The 17,343-nt window shown below is 46.2% G+C and overlaps 1 protein-coding gene across 1 annotated transcript in view; it reads left to right on the forward strand.

Moving 5' to 3' along the window:
- Nucleotides 1-1,978: 1,978 nt before the first annotated feature.
- Gpnmb (glycoprotein nmb) overlaps nt 1,979-17,343 on the forward strand; it is a 20,939-nt gene continuing 5,574 nt past the window's right edge. The window contains exons 1-8 of the mRNA XM_021164610.1: nt 1,979-2,244; nt 8,722-8,874; nt 9,937-10,080; nt 11,254-11,427; nt 13,324-13,482; nt 13,766-14,113; nt 16,343-16,441; nt 16,958-17,060. Of these exons, the coding sequence (XP_021020269.1) occupies nt 2,115-2,244; nt 8,722-8,874; nt 9,937-10,080; nt 11,254-11,427; nt 13,324-13,482; nt 13,766-14,113; nt 16,343-16,441; nt 16,958-17,060 (1,310 nt within the window). The 5' untranslated portion in view covers nt 1,979-2,114. The remainder of the gene's footprint in view (nt 2,245-8,721; nt 8,875-9,936; nt 10,081-11,253; nt 11,428-13,323; nt 13,483-13,765; nt 14,114-16,342; nt 16,442-16,957; nt 17,061-17,343) is intronic.

A 17,343-nucleotide genomic window follows, 5' to 3' on the forward strand; every position in this document is an offset into this window, starting at 1 on the left:
CTTCCTTTTAAAATGTTCCAGGTATGAGCGAATTACCTTCGTGAATGTTCGTGTACCACAAGTCTGATGCCTAAGGAAGTCAGACAAAGGTGTCAGGTCCCTTGAACTGGAGTTACAAATGGCTGCAAGTCATCGTGACGGCGCTGGGAATTGAACCTAGGCCCTCTGCAAGATGAGGTGGAGGGAGAGGAGGAGAAGGAAAAATGGGGAAGAGAAGGAAGAAGAAGGAAGAGGAGGAGGGTGAGATGAGGAGGAAGAGATGTGGAGGAGAGAAGAAAAGGAAGAAGGGGAAGAAGAGGAGGAAGAGGAAGAAGAAGAGGAGATGATGGCGATGATGGCGATGATGGTGATGATGAAGAAGATGATGATGATGAAGATGTTCCCATTTCTTGTTTACTTCCAGCACCTGATTTCTGCCTAGTGGCTACCAACTCTGATGATGGGGCAAGGAAGGCACAAAGTAAAAGATAATTTAATTGTTGCAACTTCCTAAACAAAGACTTATTGCAGAAGAGCTTAATATCCAATTTACTTAAAGACAAAGATCACTTATCTAACCAAACATGCAAGCCAGAACTGTATCTGCAACGGAGGGCGCTAACACCTCAGGTGTTACCAGGAGGTTTGCCCAAAGTTGAAAACTTGTTGGTTGTTGTTGTTGTTTCAGTTTTTACATTTGTTTGGGGGTTGGGGATAAGGGCAGATGCCACGGCTCTTGTGTGAAGATCAGAGGACAACTTGCAGAAGTTAGTTTTTTCTTTCTACCATGCAGGTTCCAGGGATTAAACTCAGATCTTCAAGCTTGGCCGTTAATGTCTTCACCTACTGAACAAGCATACCAGCACAAAAGCTCGCTTTTTCTGCTTTTTTTACTTTTGTTTTGTTTTTGAGTCAGGGACTCACTCTGTAGCCTTAGCTTCCCTGGAACTTGCTATGTAGGACTAGGCTGGGCTTGAACTTAGAGACATCCAGATGCCTCTGCCTCCCTAGTGCTGGGACTGAAGGAGTTCACCGCCATGTTTGTTTATTTTACCTATGAGTACATGGTAGCTGTCTTCAGACACACCAGAAGAGGGTGTTCATTTTTAATTGAAAGGTTACATGTGTGTAAACAAGCAGACAGAGCTCTGTATATGATTTATGTTACACAAAAGCAGTTCTTTCCCTTTCTCCTCTGCATTGGAGACTTTTGCATCTTTGTGGTTGTGTCCAGGTCTGCTCCATGTGGTTTTCCCCCACACGGGCTCTGGTCCCTGAATTACAATGGACTGTAAGTCACTGTGTGCCACAACCAAGACTTCTCCTGCCCAGAAAACAGTCATAGGATGTGTCCTGACAGTGAGAGGGTCACAGGGCCACGTTTCCACAGTCTACAACCAGAAACGGCTTAATCATATGACATTTATGTTCCAGAGGCGGGTGATTTCACACCTAATGCTTGCTCTTTGGCAATACAAGTGTGCTTCCCACAAGTTGCCTGAAGTTACTTGGAGCAGCTATCTTAGAGAAGTTACCAAAAATGATACAGTTTGTTCTGGGCATTCTGCAAAGCCAGGTCGATATGCCAGAAACTTTAGCTTTGGGGTACATTTCTCCTCTGCTTGAAGCCCGTGGGCTGTCCCGAACTTGCAATTTCTGACATAGCATGCAATGTTTGCATGCATGCATGCACAGCACAGTGGCACTGACTGAAATGATCCCTTGGTTCTGGGGGAAGAGAACGCGGGCTGTCCAAATTCTGGAAAGATGTCTCAATGTGAGTACCGAAGTGACACAAAAGAGGAACCACAAAGTCCACCAACGACCAGGTTTCGTTTGGTAACAAATGCCAGAACAGGATGTTAGAAAGCTCCCTTTAAGCTAGGAAAGATGGGGGAGGAGGGGAGAGAGAAAGGGGGGAGGAGCAAATGTGGCATCACAAAATGAAAACACCGTGCATCCGAAGTCAATAAATAGATGCCTGGGGCAAGTGACTCATGAGCACGAGTTGGTAAGCCATGGAATTCGGGAGATCAAGCCACACTGCTTAAAACATCACATGATCTCCCTCTGGCCCCGTATTTCATAAAACAGAGCGGATCGCAGGAGGCCGCCGACACTGTGACTCCTGGTGGATGGGACTGGGGAGTCAGACAGAGTCAAGCCCTGACTGGTTGCAGGCGCTCGGAGTCAGCATGGAAAGTCTCTGCGGGGTCCTGGGATTTCTGCTGCTGGCTGCAGGACTGCCTCTCCAGGCGGCCAAGCGTGAGTCCCGTCCTCTCTGGGCGCTTACACTCGTTGATCCAAATGATGGGCCGGGCCCTTTGACTGGAGTTTGGGGGTCCGCAGTCAGGGTCTGTTCCAAATGCTGGGAGTGTGTTCTTTGCTTAAGACTCACGGAGAACAAAAGTCACGAGGCTCCTGGAAGCTTTTTCCACTCTGGCCAGATTGAGACTGGAAGGGGAGGACAGCCTGTACCCCAGGTAAAGCAAGTCTCCCAAATCACCCTTATCTGCTTCCTGCTCACAGAGCGGAGTTCTTAAATGAGGCTCTGGCTAACTTTGTGGAACTCCCCCATCCCACCGCATCCTCTGCAGGGCCAACTGCTGCTTTAGTGCAGATACTGAGGGCTCTATGCAGATACTGAGGGGCTCCACCTTGGGCGGATTCTATAGCAGGGGCCCTACTAACAAAGCTTCCTAGTGAGTGGCAGAGGTATCTTTCAGAGTTGGACGTACTGGTCTAACATCCTTGTGCGCCGCAGCCGGGGTGGAGTCGTGCTCCAGCACGCCCACTTGTCCTGACCGGGGTGTAGCTGTCCAGTTCTAAGCGGAGCTAGTGAGCAGGGGAAAGAGAAGGCCCCTCACTTCCAGGGGCGGGAGACCAGCCCGAACCAGAACCTTGCCTTACCCAGAATGTGGCCGCCTGGCTGGTTGCCAGGCAGTTCCAGAGGAGAGGAGTATCTCGTCACCCCCTGCCTTCTCTTGTGCCAGGCAGGTCCTCTCGTAGGTCGTCCTGGCTGGGGTGGATCCCAGGCCAGGAAGAGTGGAACCGCTGCGGTCCCTGCACCCGAGGATTGCCAGGCAAAAGGGCAAGCAGCCCAGCCCCATCACAACCGCGCCCCGAACCAGGGATGCTCAAAGCCAGTGATGCCCCAGACTTGGGGCGCCCTGCCTGAGACTCCACCTCTGAGTTTAGATTTCAAACCCAGAGACGGGCAGGCAGGGCAGGCAGCGGGTTGACAAACGGAACCGCCCACCTAGTGTCTAGGTGTGGTGCCTTCACAGAGAGAGGGAACACTGACCTTGGAATTATCCGGTTTCCCCAGATGAGAAACGGGGCCACAGGCCACAGAGAGGGCCAGGAATTCGCTCAGGTCACACAGAGAGCAGGCGGTAGGGGAAGCATGCCATCTCTCCCTGGCAGTCCTTCCTGCCAGGGTTTAGGATAGGACAGACTTGAATATATGCCACTGCTAGGCTGGGCCATGAGTGAGTTAGCTTCAATAAATTTCCTTTTCCTCGTTTGCAAAAGTGGGCTGTAGAGTCTTGGGAGATCAGCTAGCAAGGGTACGTGGCCAGAACACACATTCAATGGCATTTTTAAGGACAGAGCTACACACCTCTGCTCCCCCTATCCCACCCTACCCCACTCCATACCTCCTGCCAACAAGTTATAATATCCTAGAGGAATAAGAATAGGAAAAGCCAGAAAAGTCCTTTCACCCACGGTTTGAGGGTCGGTAAAACAGTAGCCAAAGCCAGGATAAATGGCTCATGTCGTTAATCCCAACACTCAGGAGGCAGAGGTAGGTAGATCTCTGTGAGTCTGGGGTCATCCTAGTCTACATAGTGAGTTCTAGGACAGTTTGAGCTACATAGTGAGACCCTGACTTGGGAAAAAACAAACAAACAACTACCCCCTCAAGGAAAAACAAAACAAAAACCCAACCAGTAGCCAGAACTTGAAGGGGGTGGGCTTTTAATGGAAGTCTCAAAGCCTCAGGCATTCTTGGGCTCATCTTATACTGTACTAAACATTCCAGACATAATGAGCAAGTCCTGTAGGGGTTAGCAATCCATAGGAGGCAGGTAGTGAGCAGCCCGAGCATCGGGGAGCCGGGGTGAAGAGAAGGTAACCAACTCAGGGTTACCTCCACTTTGCCCCCGCGCCCCCATTTTCCCGTTATAGTTTGCTTGTTATTGGGCTTGTCTGGTTGTAAGTTGAACTTCCGTGTGTTAGGCTAATGGTGTACTCATGTGAAATTGAAAGAAATAATTCAGGCGGATTCCAATACAACCTTTACCCATGCCCTTTTATAGCCAAATACCCTCCTCTACCCAGCTCCAATCCCTGGCTACTAGGAGTCTGTCCATGTAAATATCTTAGTATTTCCAGAATGCCACACAATGGAACTTTGCCGTATGAACTTTAGACATTGGCTTGGGTTTCTCCTCAGTGTGAGTTCCTGGAACTCTATTGATATTGCTGTACCAAATAGGTTGTTCCTTGTTCTTTCTGAGTAGTAGCCCACGGTCATACAGTACCACTTTAGCCGCTCACCCACCAAAGGACAGAGAGGTATTCCAACTCAAGATGCTCCGACTTCTCATGTTCATTTCCCTCGGATTCGTACTAAAAAGTACAATTTGGACAAGTTATATATAATGCTTACTCTACGTCGAGTCTTTGTAGAATTTAGCAGGGTGGCTGTGCCTTCTCAGGTTCCTGCCAGAAGTGTGTGGTGGCCCAATTGGTGGTAGTGGCTCCATAGGTCTGAAGGGGCGGGGTCCGTCAACAATCCTCCAGTATTCAGTGTCCATACATCCTCTGAAGTGTTCTCTCATGTCTGTTCCCATTTTCAACTGAGAATTGCTTTTTAATATTGGTGGAAGTGTGGTCTTCTCCACTCCCCTTTACTTCTTTCTACTGGATGTCACAGGGCAGAAGTTTCTTACTTGAGTAAAGTTTCATACATCATATTTTTTCTTTTATGGAGTATACTTTTGGTGTTCATCTAAGAAGTTTTGCCTCGCCCTAAATCCTTATACTTTCATCTCTGCTTGGTGCTCTTTAAAAAAAAAAATGTATCTTTTCTTTATTGGGTTAATTTTCTTTCTTCCTTCCTTTCTTTCTTCCTTCCTTCCTTTCTCTCTCTCTCTCTCTCTCTCTCTCTCTCTCTCTCTCTCTCTCTCTCTCTTTCTTTCTTTCTTTCTTTCTTTTTCCGAGACAGAGTTTCTCTGTTTTTAAATCTTTAAAAAAGACTATTTTGTTGTGACGGTGGTGCCTGCTGAGGTCACAAGAGGGCGCCAGATCTCCTGGAGCGGGAGCGTTTGTGAGCCCCGGACGTGGCTGCTAAAATTCAAACTAGGGTACTGTGCGAGTGCTCCTGGCACTCTTAACCACTGAGTCATCTTTCCAGCTCTTCTGTTGAACGAATTTGTGTCTCGTGTGAACTCTGCCAGGGCAGACTGAACGGGTCAGCTCTTGGCTTCCCTGTCCATCCATCCCTGTCACCACCGCTCCACGCTGCCTCCTTTGACTTCTGAATTTTAGGAACAGAGGAGAAATCGGGTGCGGTTTTGTCGCTGTTGTTTTTCGTTTTCTGATGGTGCTGAAGTTCAAACCCAGGGCCCTTGCAGGCCAGGCAAGCACTATACCACTGGGTCACACACCAGCCTGACCTTGCTCTGATTGCGTCTACCTCAGAATCTGTGGACAAAGACTCAAACAGTGAAAAGAGATTGTTCTGGGCATGAACAGAGCTGAATCCACTTTTGCTTCGGATTGAAGATGATCCTGGCAAATCCCACCTCTCTAGACCTAGATGTGTTCATCTCTAAAGTCAGTTGAATGGAAGCAGCTTAACTCTTCCCACATATCCCCAAAGTGAACTTCCAGTCACAAACGTTTGTTGATAAACCTTGTGCCCATTCCTCAAGTAATGGCTGTTCTAGGTAGGAACAGTCCTGACACTGATTTGGGGGTGTCTGATTTGAAGGCCTGAGATCACACAGCCTGTTAATGACAGAGCCCGTGTGCCCGTGTGCCATGACTCCTAGTATAATCTTATTTGCATTGCTTGCCTGGTTAATAGGTACATTGCCCACTTGGCACAAGTCCGAATTCTATATGGGGCACCTGCCCCCCCCAAAAAAAAAACCCGAGGCATACACAATAACAGGATATCCACCTCTCTCCGTGCAAAGAAGGTAGAGACAGACAGATAAGATGGATAGGAAATCCATCATGATGGATAGATAAGAGACAGGAAAAGGGGAGATGGATAAAAATCAAGATGGTAGGCTCAAATGCAGAAAGCCTGTCATTACATCATATGTACGTTGCCTCAGTGCTTCAGATAAAAGTTAGAGATTTTCAGATTTGATTTATAGATGCACAACTATGTGCTAAAAACAAAAAAACACACCCTCACATTAATAAGAATATATACAGGCTAGAAGTAAAAGAATGGGAGATTAGGGTCCAGAGAGATGGTTCAGAGGACCCAGGTTCAATTCCCCATACCCACATGGCAGCTCACAACTGTCTGAACTCCAGTCCCAGGGAATCTAGTGCCCTCTTCTGGAATCCAGAACATGGCCACACCATGAACATAGTTCACTGACATAGATGTAAGACACCTACACATAAAATAAGAGTAAATAAGTCTTTTTTGGAAAAAGTAAAACAATGGAAAAAGTTTATGTATACATATGTATATATGCATCTGTTATATGCAATATATATTAAACACTAGCAAAGTAGCCTTCAGTACAACAAATATTATCAAGAACAAAGAGAGGGGACTAGAGAGATGGCTCAGCAGTTAAGAGCACTGAATGATCTTCCAGAGGTCCTGAGTTCAAATCCCAGCAACCACATGGTGGCCCACAGCTATCTAAAATGAGATCTGATAGCCTCTTCTGGTGTGTCTGAAGACAGCTACAGTGTACTTACATATAATAAACAAATAAATCTTTTTTTAAAAAAAGAACACAGAGAGTTAATTACTAATAAAATAGCCAATTCAATCAAGAAATCCGTAATTCTAAATGCAGCTAGACCTAACAGTAGAGCTTCAAATGCATTTTTAAAGACTTGGAACTAGTAGAGGAAATAGCTCCAACTCTAGCCCAGATAACATGGGGTTTTTATTTGATTAGCTTTTGTTTTTTGAGACAGGGTTTATCTGTGTAGCCCTAGCTGTCCTGGAAATCACATTGTAGACCAGGTTGGCTTCAAGCTCACAGGTTGCCTCTGCCTCCTAAGTGCTGAGACCAAAGGCCTGCACCACCATGTCCGGCCTCAAATAACTTTTGTTTTGTTTTGTTTTTTGAGACAGGGTTTCTCTGTATAGTCCTGGCTGTCCTGGAACTCACTCTGTAGACCAGGCTGGCCTCGAACTCAGAAATCCACCTGCCTCTGCCTCCCGAGTGGTGGGATTAAAGATGTGCGCCACCACGCCCAGCTCTCAAATAACATTTTTTTAAACCTCTCTATTTAACAAGCAGAGACTATACAAGGGCTTTGGGGGAGGGGGGTCAGGGGTGTTTGTTTTTAAGACAAAGTCTCTCTTTAGCCCAGACAAGCCTTGACTTCACGGCAATCCTCCTGTCTCCGCTCCCTGGTTTCAGGTGTGATGCAAATGCCTTACTCCACAAATATATATGGAGTATTCACCACAATGTATGCACAGAGTTTTACCACGGGATCTCCCATGCTAACACACTTGTCTTTTGGCATCCTGGGAGCATCCCCAAGCTTTGCATCCTGTAGACAAGAGGGTAAAGGCCTGGGAAAGATTCAAAGCTGTACGAGGAAAATGCTGTCTAAGTCTCCCTCTTGATACTACTACTGAACCTAAATATTTGGAGGCTATGTTAAGTAAAGCTTAGAAAGGGTGGCTGCCAAAATTTTCTCTTCAAGGCTGGGCCTTGTGGCTCATGCCTTTAATCCCAGCCACTCAGGAAGCAGAGGGCGGTGTATCTGTGCAAGTTTGAAGCCAGCCTGGTCTACATAGTGAGTGCCAGAACAGCCAGGGCCATGTAGTAAGATGCTATAAATATCAAAAAATAAATGTTTTTTTTTGTAATTCTCTAAAAACACTTTCTGTAGACTTAGTTTATGTTTATATTTGCTTATTTGTGCTGGGCAGAGGGACGGGCACATATGTGTGGAGGTCAGTGAACAAGTCTGTGAATCGCTCGCTGCTTTCCTTCTGCCATATGGGTTTCAGAGAAGGAAGTCCGCGGTAAGGTACCTCACCTGCTAAGACTGCTCGCCAGCCTCAGTAGACATCTGGGGTGGGGACTCTGGCTAGCCTGAAAATCACCATGTAGACTAGGCTAGCCCCATCCTCACAGGTATCTTCCTGTCCCTGCCTCCTGTGAGCTGAGACTAAAAGTGTGCACCAACACACCCATGCAGACTTTTTTTCTTTTTCCCCGAGACAGGGTTTCTCTGTGTAGCCCTGGCTGTCCTGGAACTCACTCTGGAGACCAGCCTGGTCTCAAACTCAGAAATCCACCTGCCTTTGCCTCCCAAGTGCTGGGATTAAAGGCCTGCGCCACCACCGCCCGCCCGGCACAGACTTATTTTAAAGCACCTTTCTTTACTTGCTGTATTGGTTAGATTATGCATGTGCTTCCCAAGGATTGGAATGAAAAGCTCCAGCGACCATTCACACAGAAGTGCTGAGTAGTGGAATTGACAAAATCTGGTTTTCAAATACTAACACAGGATTTCGTGATGTGCTGGGCCATGAACAGTATCCCGATCACATGAGAAAGCACAACCAATTACGTGGCTGGTCTTCGGATGAAAATGAATGGGATGAACACCTGTATCCCGTGTGGAGGAGGGGAGACGGCAGGTGGAAGGACTCCTGGGAAGGTAAGTGGGAAGCTCCTCCCCCACAGCCACCGCGGCACTACATCAGAGAAGGCAGGCAGCCTCCTCCGATGCCAGGGCTCCGGCTCTGGTGAGTGACAGTGCGCTAGGCGCGAAGTGAGCAGCCCCTGTGCTTGGCAAGTTTCCCTCCTCCCTCAACAGCTCCACTTTCTGAAGGGTCACAAAATCACTTGGACTTTAGACGTGTCCAAGGTCTTTGAATATTTTAGAGAGCGGCCAGATTCGCCCTCCAGCCTGTTGACTACCGTAGCATAGGCACCCTCAGAAAAGCTACAACATGACCTGATCGTCCAGAGATGCTGGGGAGGCTTACCAGAAAGTGAATCATCCCACACAGGCCAGAAGTCAAGTCTTCCGGTCATTTGGTTTTCAGATTCAACACGTGCCTCTTCAATCTTTGAAAAGGGTCTTTTTTTTTTTTTAAATGTGTGTGTATTGGTGTTTTATCTGTGTGCATATCTGTGCACCACCTGTGTGCCTGGTGCTGGGGAGGCCATTAGAGGGCATTAGCTCCCGTGCAGCTGGAGTTACAGATTGTTGTGAGCGATCATCAGCCACGTGGGTTCTGAGAATTGAACCACGATCCTCTTGAAATTAGCCACAGAGCTCTCTCTCCAGCCCCCTTTGTTCTTATTGTCAGTGAATACTTTTTTCTATGATTAGAAAATCCTTTAGCGCCGGGCATGGTGGCGCACACCTTTAGTCCCAGCACTCGGGAGGCAGAGGCAGGCGGATTTCTGAGTTCGAGGCCAGCCTGGTCTACAAACTGAGTTCCAGGATAGCCAGAGCTATTCAGAGAAACCCTGTCTCGAAAAACCAAAAAAAAAAAAAAAAAAGAAAGAAAGAAAGAAAAGAAAATCCTTTAACTACTCTTACCTATTTTTCTATGCTATTGTACTGTGAAAGCTAACGTTAGCATCAGGAAATCACTAACCACTGTAAAAAGGCATGTGGGTCGAATGGTCCTTACCTACAGACAGAACTCTACTAAACACTTGGTGGGAAGCCTGCGAGGGAAATGCACTCTATTCTTTTCTGCCCTAGGAGGCCGTGTGCAGGCAGTCCTGACCAGTGACTCACCTGCCCTGGTGGGTTCCAATATCACCTTTGTGGTGAACCTGGTGTTCCCCAGATGCCAGAAGGAAGATGCCAACGGCAATATCGTCTATGAGAAGAACTGCAGGAATGGTAAGCTCTGCCCCTGGAGCTCCACTCACAATCCTAAAGCCCACAGGAGCTGTCACCACCCCGTCATCCTCCTCCTCAGGGCCACGTCCTTTTTAAGTAGCCTATATTCACCATACAAAACATTTCTCCTACTGTACATTGTGGACTTTGATCACAGCCACTTCGAAATCCCTATCTCCCCATCCCTGGTCCTAGCTCTTCCCAGGTAACCCCTAGGAGCTACACTATGGGGACAGGATGAACTCAGCGAATGAACACCTGCCTAGAGTGTGTAGGGTTTGGGTTCCATCTAACCCCTACTCAAAAACCCAACCTACATCTCCTCCATTGTCACACCGAGCTTGGACTGTGTCTCCTGGACAACGAATGTATTATTGTCCATGTTCAGGTTCCTGTATTACCTGAAACTATTTTGGCCAAAAAACAAACAAACAAACAAAAACCCACCCAGGGCTCATCTGAGAGAGTGTGCTGATTGGTTCATTCTGTCGACCAGTGTTTAAGTAAACGGCTTTCTGCTGGAACTGATACTGCATGTGTGGTTCTGATTTTCTTCTGCTCTTAAAGAGCTGCGTTCATTTTCCATGGTAAAAGAGCACAAACATGCCAAGGTGCATTATTTTGTGAGAACCGTACACTCTCAAGAACTCAGGTAATCATTGAGATTACTCAGACACTAGTACAGCTTCTCCTACAGGGTGAGCTGCCTGCACCAGTCAGGCTTTTGTAAACCTGGTGCACTCCTGCAGGCCTTGCTGGAGTGGGCGTGGCGCTGCGGTTATGTGAGGGAGTACTCTCCTGAGGGCGTCCTCTCCTGAAGGACTTGGCTGTGATACCAGTGAGTGAGGGGAAGAAGTTGAGGACAGAGTGCCACGCTAGAAGATGGCATGTCCTATAGGTCGGTTTGAATAACACTGAGATTCAGAGACTCAAAAGGAAAATGATACGTGTGTTAAGTAAAATCTCCAGATGGAGGTTTCCTGGAAATTGATAATCTAACATTTTATTGACATACACTGGAATGCATCAGTATGTGGTGGGTGAACTCTGAACACAAAGACGTTAGCACCGTAGCGGCGTTTACCGTGGGTCTGGGAAACTGAAGTGTTTAGATGCTGACCACTGGGCATTTGGAGACCTGACAACTAACTCGACCTATTTGTTCTTGGTTAGATTTGGGGCTGACTTCTGACCTGTATGTCTACAACTGGACTGCAGGGGCAGATGACAGTGACTGGGAAGATGGCTCCAGCCGAAGCCAGCATCTCAGGTTCCCAGACAGGAGGCCCTTCCCTCGCCCCCATGGATGGAAGAAATGGAGCTTTGTCTACGTCTTTCACACACTTGGTTTGGTTTTTACAAACTCTTAGTTTTTTACATTCCTTTCACATTAGACCTTGTCCTGTCTTATTCTCTAATTGAAATCATAACACCCACCCTCTGTTCTTCTCTTTACTCGGTAAACAGTGGGGGAAAATGAAATCCTGGCTAAGCTCGCCATGTCTGCGGGACACCACAGGCATAAAATGAGAATGAGAAGGGAGAGATTTTGGCTTTCTCTTCAACAACTGACGAAGACTAGCCTAACATAGTCCTATGAAAAAATGTGTTTGGACGGCACGTGGTTGTTTATTCATTAATTTGTTAATGTTCTTAAATTAATTAGTTAAAGTTAAAGAAGCATATTCTCTGTGGGAAATTTGGAAACATAGAAGAGCAGGAACAAAATATAAAAATCATTCACAAACAACATCAGACATGATTGCTATTGAATAATGATGTTTTAAGTATTAATATTTCTTGTTTAACCGGGCGTGGTAGCGCATGCCTTTAATCCCAGCACTCGGGAGGCAGAGGCAGGTGGATTTCTGAGTTCGAGGCCAGCCTGGTCTACAAAGTGAGTTCCAGGACAGCCAGGNAAAAAAAAAAAAAAAACCAAACAAATATTTCTTGTTTAAGATAATAATGGATATACATTTTTATTTTGTTATCATAGCATTTGTCCATATTATTTAAAAGTCCTTAAATTGTTTTAATGACTGCATAATACATCAATGTGTGGATCTAGAACAACATAGATACTGTTCTTCTCTGTCATGGTCTACCCTCTGTTTTCTAAAAACCAAAAGGTTTCACTTTTCTGTATTATTAGTGAAGTATTATTTTAAGAGGAACAAAATTGGGTCATTATTAACAAGGCTGCTGAATTCTCAGTATACTACCAGAGGGCCACGTCAATGGATGAGTGGGAGAATACAAGCCCAGCATGTACACATTAAGCAAAATATACACACACCCCACACACACAAATAACATACACACATACCAGACATACACACACATACTGCACATACCACACACACACACACATCACACATACCACCACCACCACCAGGAGCCAACTGAGGCTAACTTTTCAGAATCTGCTCCAGTTGAGTAACTCCTGGATATCTAAAGGTTTTGTCCTTTCTCAGAGAGCATCCTTTTATTCAGCATTAACAAAGCACACCCACTGAACAAAGCACAGAATAGGCCGGGTATCATGCCAGTCTGAAACTGGCTTTCTTGGTGCCATGGTGGCTCTGTGGTCAGTTCTCCAAGCCTATCACTCATTGACCTGCCAAGGCTGTGGCCAGCACCTGTGAGTTTCAGGGACAGCTGCAGAGGGAAACGGAATGACTCAGATGTGTTCCCGTGGGCAGTCTGTTCCCTTCATATCTGTGATCTGTATCTGTGATCTGCTGTTGCCCTTTCATGTCTTGCTGGTTTTCAGTACAAGTCCTTCTAGGAAGAGGAATTCCAGTCTCCCTGTAAAACCTAACCAAAGCTATGACAGTGTACTTACATCAAGTGCTTTTAATTTCTTACAAAAACAAGGCACATTTGTGAATATAGAACCTATTAAAACTCTTGCAGATACCTCACCATGACATTAAATGAGTCCTAAGGGGAGAGTATGTATTTCATGTGCAAATCGTTTAAACCAAAAGGTCTTCATCTATAAATTAGATGGCTGGATTGCCCCTCTGTAGAGCTCTTACACTTTAACCAGCTGTGAGCAGTTGTTACCTGCATGCAACCAGAAAGTTGCTTCATTGGGTTTTGCATCAAGGCTGGCACCAGCTCCCTTTCAGGAGCTTCCAGCCTGTTCTCTTCGCAGAGCAACCTTTAACCTTTCAGAAACAACTCTGCCTAAAGATCATGTGATGTTACCAGTAACTCGAAATGTCCGTCCTTTCACAGGTCAGTATTTCCAAAAACTGGGTCGGTGTTCAGCACGAGTTTCTATAAACACAGTCAACTTGACAGCTGGCCCTCAGGTCATGGAAGTGACTGTCTTTCGAAGATACGGCCGGGCATACATTCCCATCTCGAAGGTGAAAGATGTGTATGTGATAACAGGTGCGTGGCGTGAACTCCACGGCAGCGGGGGAGGGCGGGGCATTTAGCAGATTAGGAAAGAACCAGCACCCAGTGTTCTGGGTTAGGGTGAGGCTCATCTGGACTCCAGCAGAGCTTAGCTATTTACTTCTGTGCTGTGCTGGCCCACGTGTTGGCAGCTGGGAGACTCTAAGGCTTACCTATGAGGAGGTCTAGTTTTAGTCTTCAGGCAGAGAGCATCTCTGCAGCACTCCCTCACAGGCGAGCCACCTGTTTTCTTTTCTTCTTGTGTTGTATCTTCTAGATCAGATCCCTGTATTCGTGACCATGTCCCAGAAGAATGACCGGAACTTGTCTGATGAGATCTTCCTCAGAGACCTCCCCATCGTCTTCGATGTCCTCATTCATGATCCCAGCCACTTCCTCAACGACTCTGCCATTTCCTACAAGTGGAACTTTGGGGACAACACTGGCCTGTTTGTCTCCAACAATCACACTTTGAATCACACTTATGTGCTCAATGGAACCTTCAATCTTAACCTCACCGTGCAAACTGCAGTACCTGGGCCATGCCCTCCGCCTTCGCCTCCACCTCCACCTTCATCTCCGCCCTCACCTCTGCCCACATTATCAACACCTAGCCCCTCCTTAAGTGAGTATTTCTTGAGCAGTGTGATGGTGGTGGCAGCCTTGGTGGTGGTCTTCATTAGTTACTTAGTTATTCAGTGATTTAGTCAATCTCCTTGAGATACTATGTTGCCCTGCTGGCTTTGAACTTGATTTGTAAGCTAGGGTAGCCTCAAACTTGTATTGATTTCTCTACTGCTGTTAGGTTTGCATTGCCCAAATTTATTCCTTTATAGAATGTTTTAGATTGTAAAATAGTTAATCCACATTTCTTACTAAAAGTTAGAACTAACCAGGAAGAAGCCTAGCATAGAAGGAAAAGTCCCCATGTTCTCTCTTCCTCAGTTCATCCTGGCATTGCTGGCCGCTTTTCTGTCCAGATCTATTCTCATTTACAAACATCCTATGTGTTTTGTCATTTTTGGATGTTATGTAAATGGGTTCACATCATGTGCTGTGCTTTTTGCCCCTCTTTGCTAAATAACCACAGAAAGCTTTCAGCTACTGTGCATAGAAATTTATCACAGCTGACCGGGCGTCGCACAGAGTCACAGGGTGTACTGATAAACACCCACAAGCTTGTTGGTGAGAAACTAAGGAATCCCAAGTCCAGTTACAAATGTAGCAGTACTGGGCTAGTCCAGACATACAGCTTCATCTCACTCTAACCCCCCCCACCCCCACCCCCGCTTCCCTCCTTTCTCCTCCATTTTCCTAGCTTCTTATGTAGCCCAGGATAACTTCTAACTCAATATTATTGTCTGGTGGTCCTCTAGCCTTTACCTTCTGATGGCTGGGATTACAGGCCCACGGTACCACACTTGGGAACCAAACACAGGCCTTTTCAAATGATGGGGCAGGTACTCTCCCAACGGAGCTACATCTATAAGAACCAACTTCTTTATCTGCCAGAATAGATAATCTTCCTTATTAATAGAAAGAGCAGCTGGAAATTCTAAATAGATTATAGATGCCTTTAGTATCTAAAAAAAAAAGCTGGTTATTTTACTTAATTTGGGCTTTTGAAATCACATTTTTATCAAACCAGATGTTTTTCTTAGAAGCTGTGTCATGCCATATGTCAAACATATTTCTGAAGCCAATTTCAAAAGGTATTTTAATTTGCTGCTATTGCTAAGTCAAGCTGTAAAACAAAAGCCAGTTTGGCTCTACGGAGAGAGTCCTGTCTTCATACAAAGGTGCTCGATCACCCGTCATCAATTCAAAACACCTTAAACCGGAGGTGGGGAGGGCTAAGCAATGGGGCCTGGAGTGATTCCATAAGTTAGCCATAGCTTTTTATATGTTTAACCATTTATTTGTATATGTGTTTATGTGTCTGTCTGTGGTGTGTGTGTGTGTGTGTGTGTGGTATATACATATGTGTGTGGGTCACCTCACTCCACACCAGTCGGTGTGTGTATAGACCTGTGGCTTTTGACCTTACATTTTGAGACAGAGTCCCTTGCTGAACCTGCAGTTTGCTTTCTGGCTCAGGTGGATGGCCAGGGAGCCACCTGAGATCTCTCTCCACCCAGCCCAGGACTGGGGTTACAGCTATATGCTGTTGGGTGGCAAAGCATGATTTGTAGAAGGATTTTTTTCCCCACTAGTGAGCATTTCCAGCTATATAGACCATATAAATGGGCTTGTATTTTTTATAAAAATTTATTATTATCATTATTATATTATTGGTGGGGGTGATGATGATGATGTGTGTGTGGGGGGGGGGGGGTATAGGGGATTGGTTCTCTCCTTCTACCTGCAAACCAGGCTTGCCAGGCTCACAAAACAAACTTCTTTACCCACTGGTCCATCTCACTGGCCCAGCTTGTATTATTGAACATTATTATTTGACAAGTAAGTATGTGCCCTCTGTTATGGAAGTAGCTTCAGAATACAGTTCAGGTAAACTCAGAAACCAGGGGCACCAGGAATGTAGCTAAGAAGCAGAACGCAGGCCTGGGTTCTAGACTCGGCACTGCAGTAAGTCAGTAAGCAGCAGCTTGAAGCCCTGGCTCAAAACCAAACAAATAGCCAAGTGCGATTACAAGCCTGTAAAACCACAGCCAAGCTGAAGTTTAAGCCAGCCTAGGATACATGAGTCCCTGTCTGGAAAAAAGATAAAACAAACACCAAAACAAAAATAGTAAAGAACAATGGACAAGTGCCTCTGTTTTTTGTAACAGTGTGTTAACTCCATCGCACTCTTCATCCCTGGTTATTTTAAACTTTTATGACTTAAACTTTCTAGTGCCTACTGGTTACAAATCCATGGAGCTGAGTGACATTTCCAATGAAAACTGCCGAATAAACAGATATGGCTACTTCAGAGCCACCATCACAATTGTAGGTAAGGCTGACGCCCAGTGGGGGAGGGATGCCAGAATCTTCAAAGCACCCATTCACTTAGCTAACACTAGAAGGGCAGAGGCAAAGGAGGAGGGTCCTTGTCCTGTCTAAGGTGATGCAAGATGGTGTCTCTTATTTTCTTTCCTTCTCCTTTGTTAAGGGACATTCTATAGTTAGTTAAGAAGTTACAGAACCAATAGGGTTGGAAGGCTCCGGGACCTACAGCTGGGGTTCATGGATTGCTATCCTGGAGGATGAATGTCAGGTCTGGTGTCTAAAAAGGAGCACTTCCTGGTTTGTGAAAGGCCACCCCCTTGCTCTGTCCTCACATGGCAGAAAAGACAAGATGGCTCCCTGAGGTCTCTCCATAAGGGCACTGACCACATCCCCAACAGAGGTTTCACCCCCTCACGTGAAACTTAGTTGGGATTTCAGCCCAGCGAACAATCTATGGCGGAATGGTTTCCTCTGGTTTCTGTGGCATGTTGACACTTCTCTATGGTGGCTGTTTTGCTAGAGGGGATCCTGGAAGTCAGCATCATGCAGATAGCAGATGTCCCCATGCCCACACCGCAGCCTGACAGCTCCCTGATGGACTTCACTGTGACCTGCAAAGGGGCGTAAGTACAGGCTCGTGACAGAGGGAGGCTAAGTGAGGTCTGAATAAAGGGCTGACCACTAGTCATCCTTTTGAAGGGGTTTTAGATGCCTACATATTAGAAACCTCAGATGAGCTGTGTGTAGGAGACGGGTGCACGTCTCTAATCCCAGTCGTCATGAGGGACTAAGTAAGGCAGGAGACCACGGCTGTATAGTGAGCCTTTCTCTCAAAAAGAAAGAAAGAAAGAAAGAAAGAAAGAAAGAGAGAGAGAGAGAGAGAGAGAGAGAGAGAGAGAGAGAGAG

This window comes from Mus caroli, chromosome 6 (assembly GCF_900094665.2).
Source record: "Mus caroli chromosome 6, CAROLI_EIJ_v1.1, whole genome shotgun sequence".
NCBI classification, from domain to species: domain Eukaryota; kingdom Metazoa; phylum Chordata; class Mammalia; order Rodentia; family Muridae; genus Mus; species Mus caroli.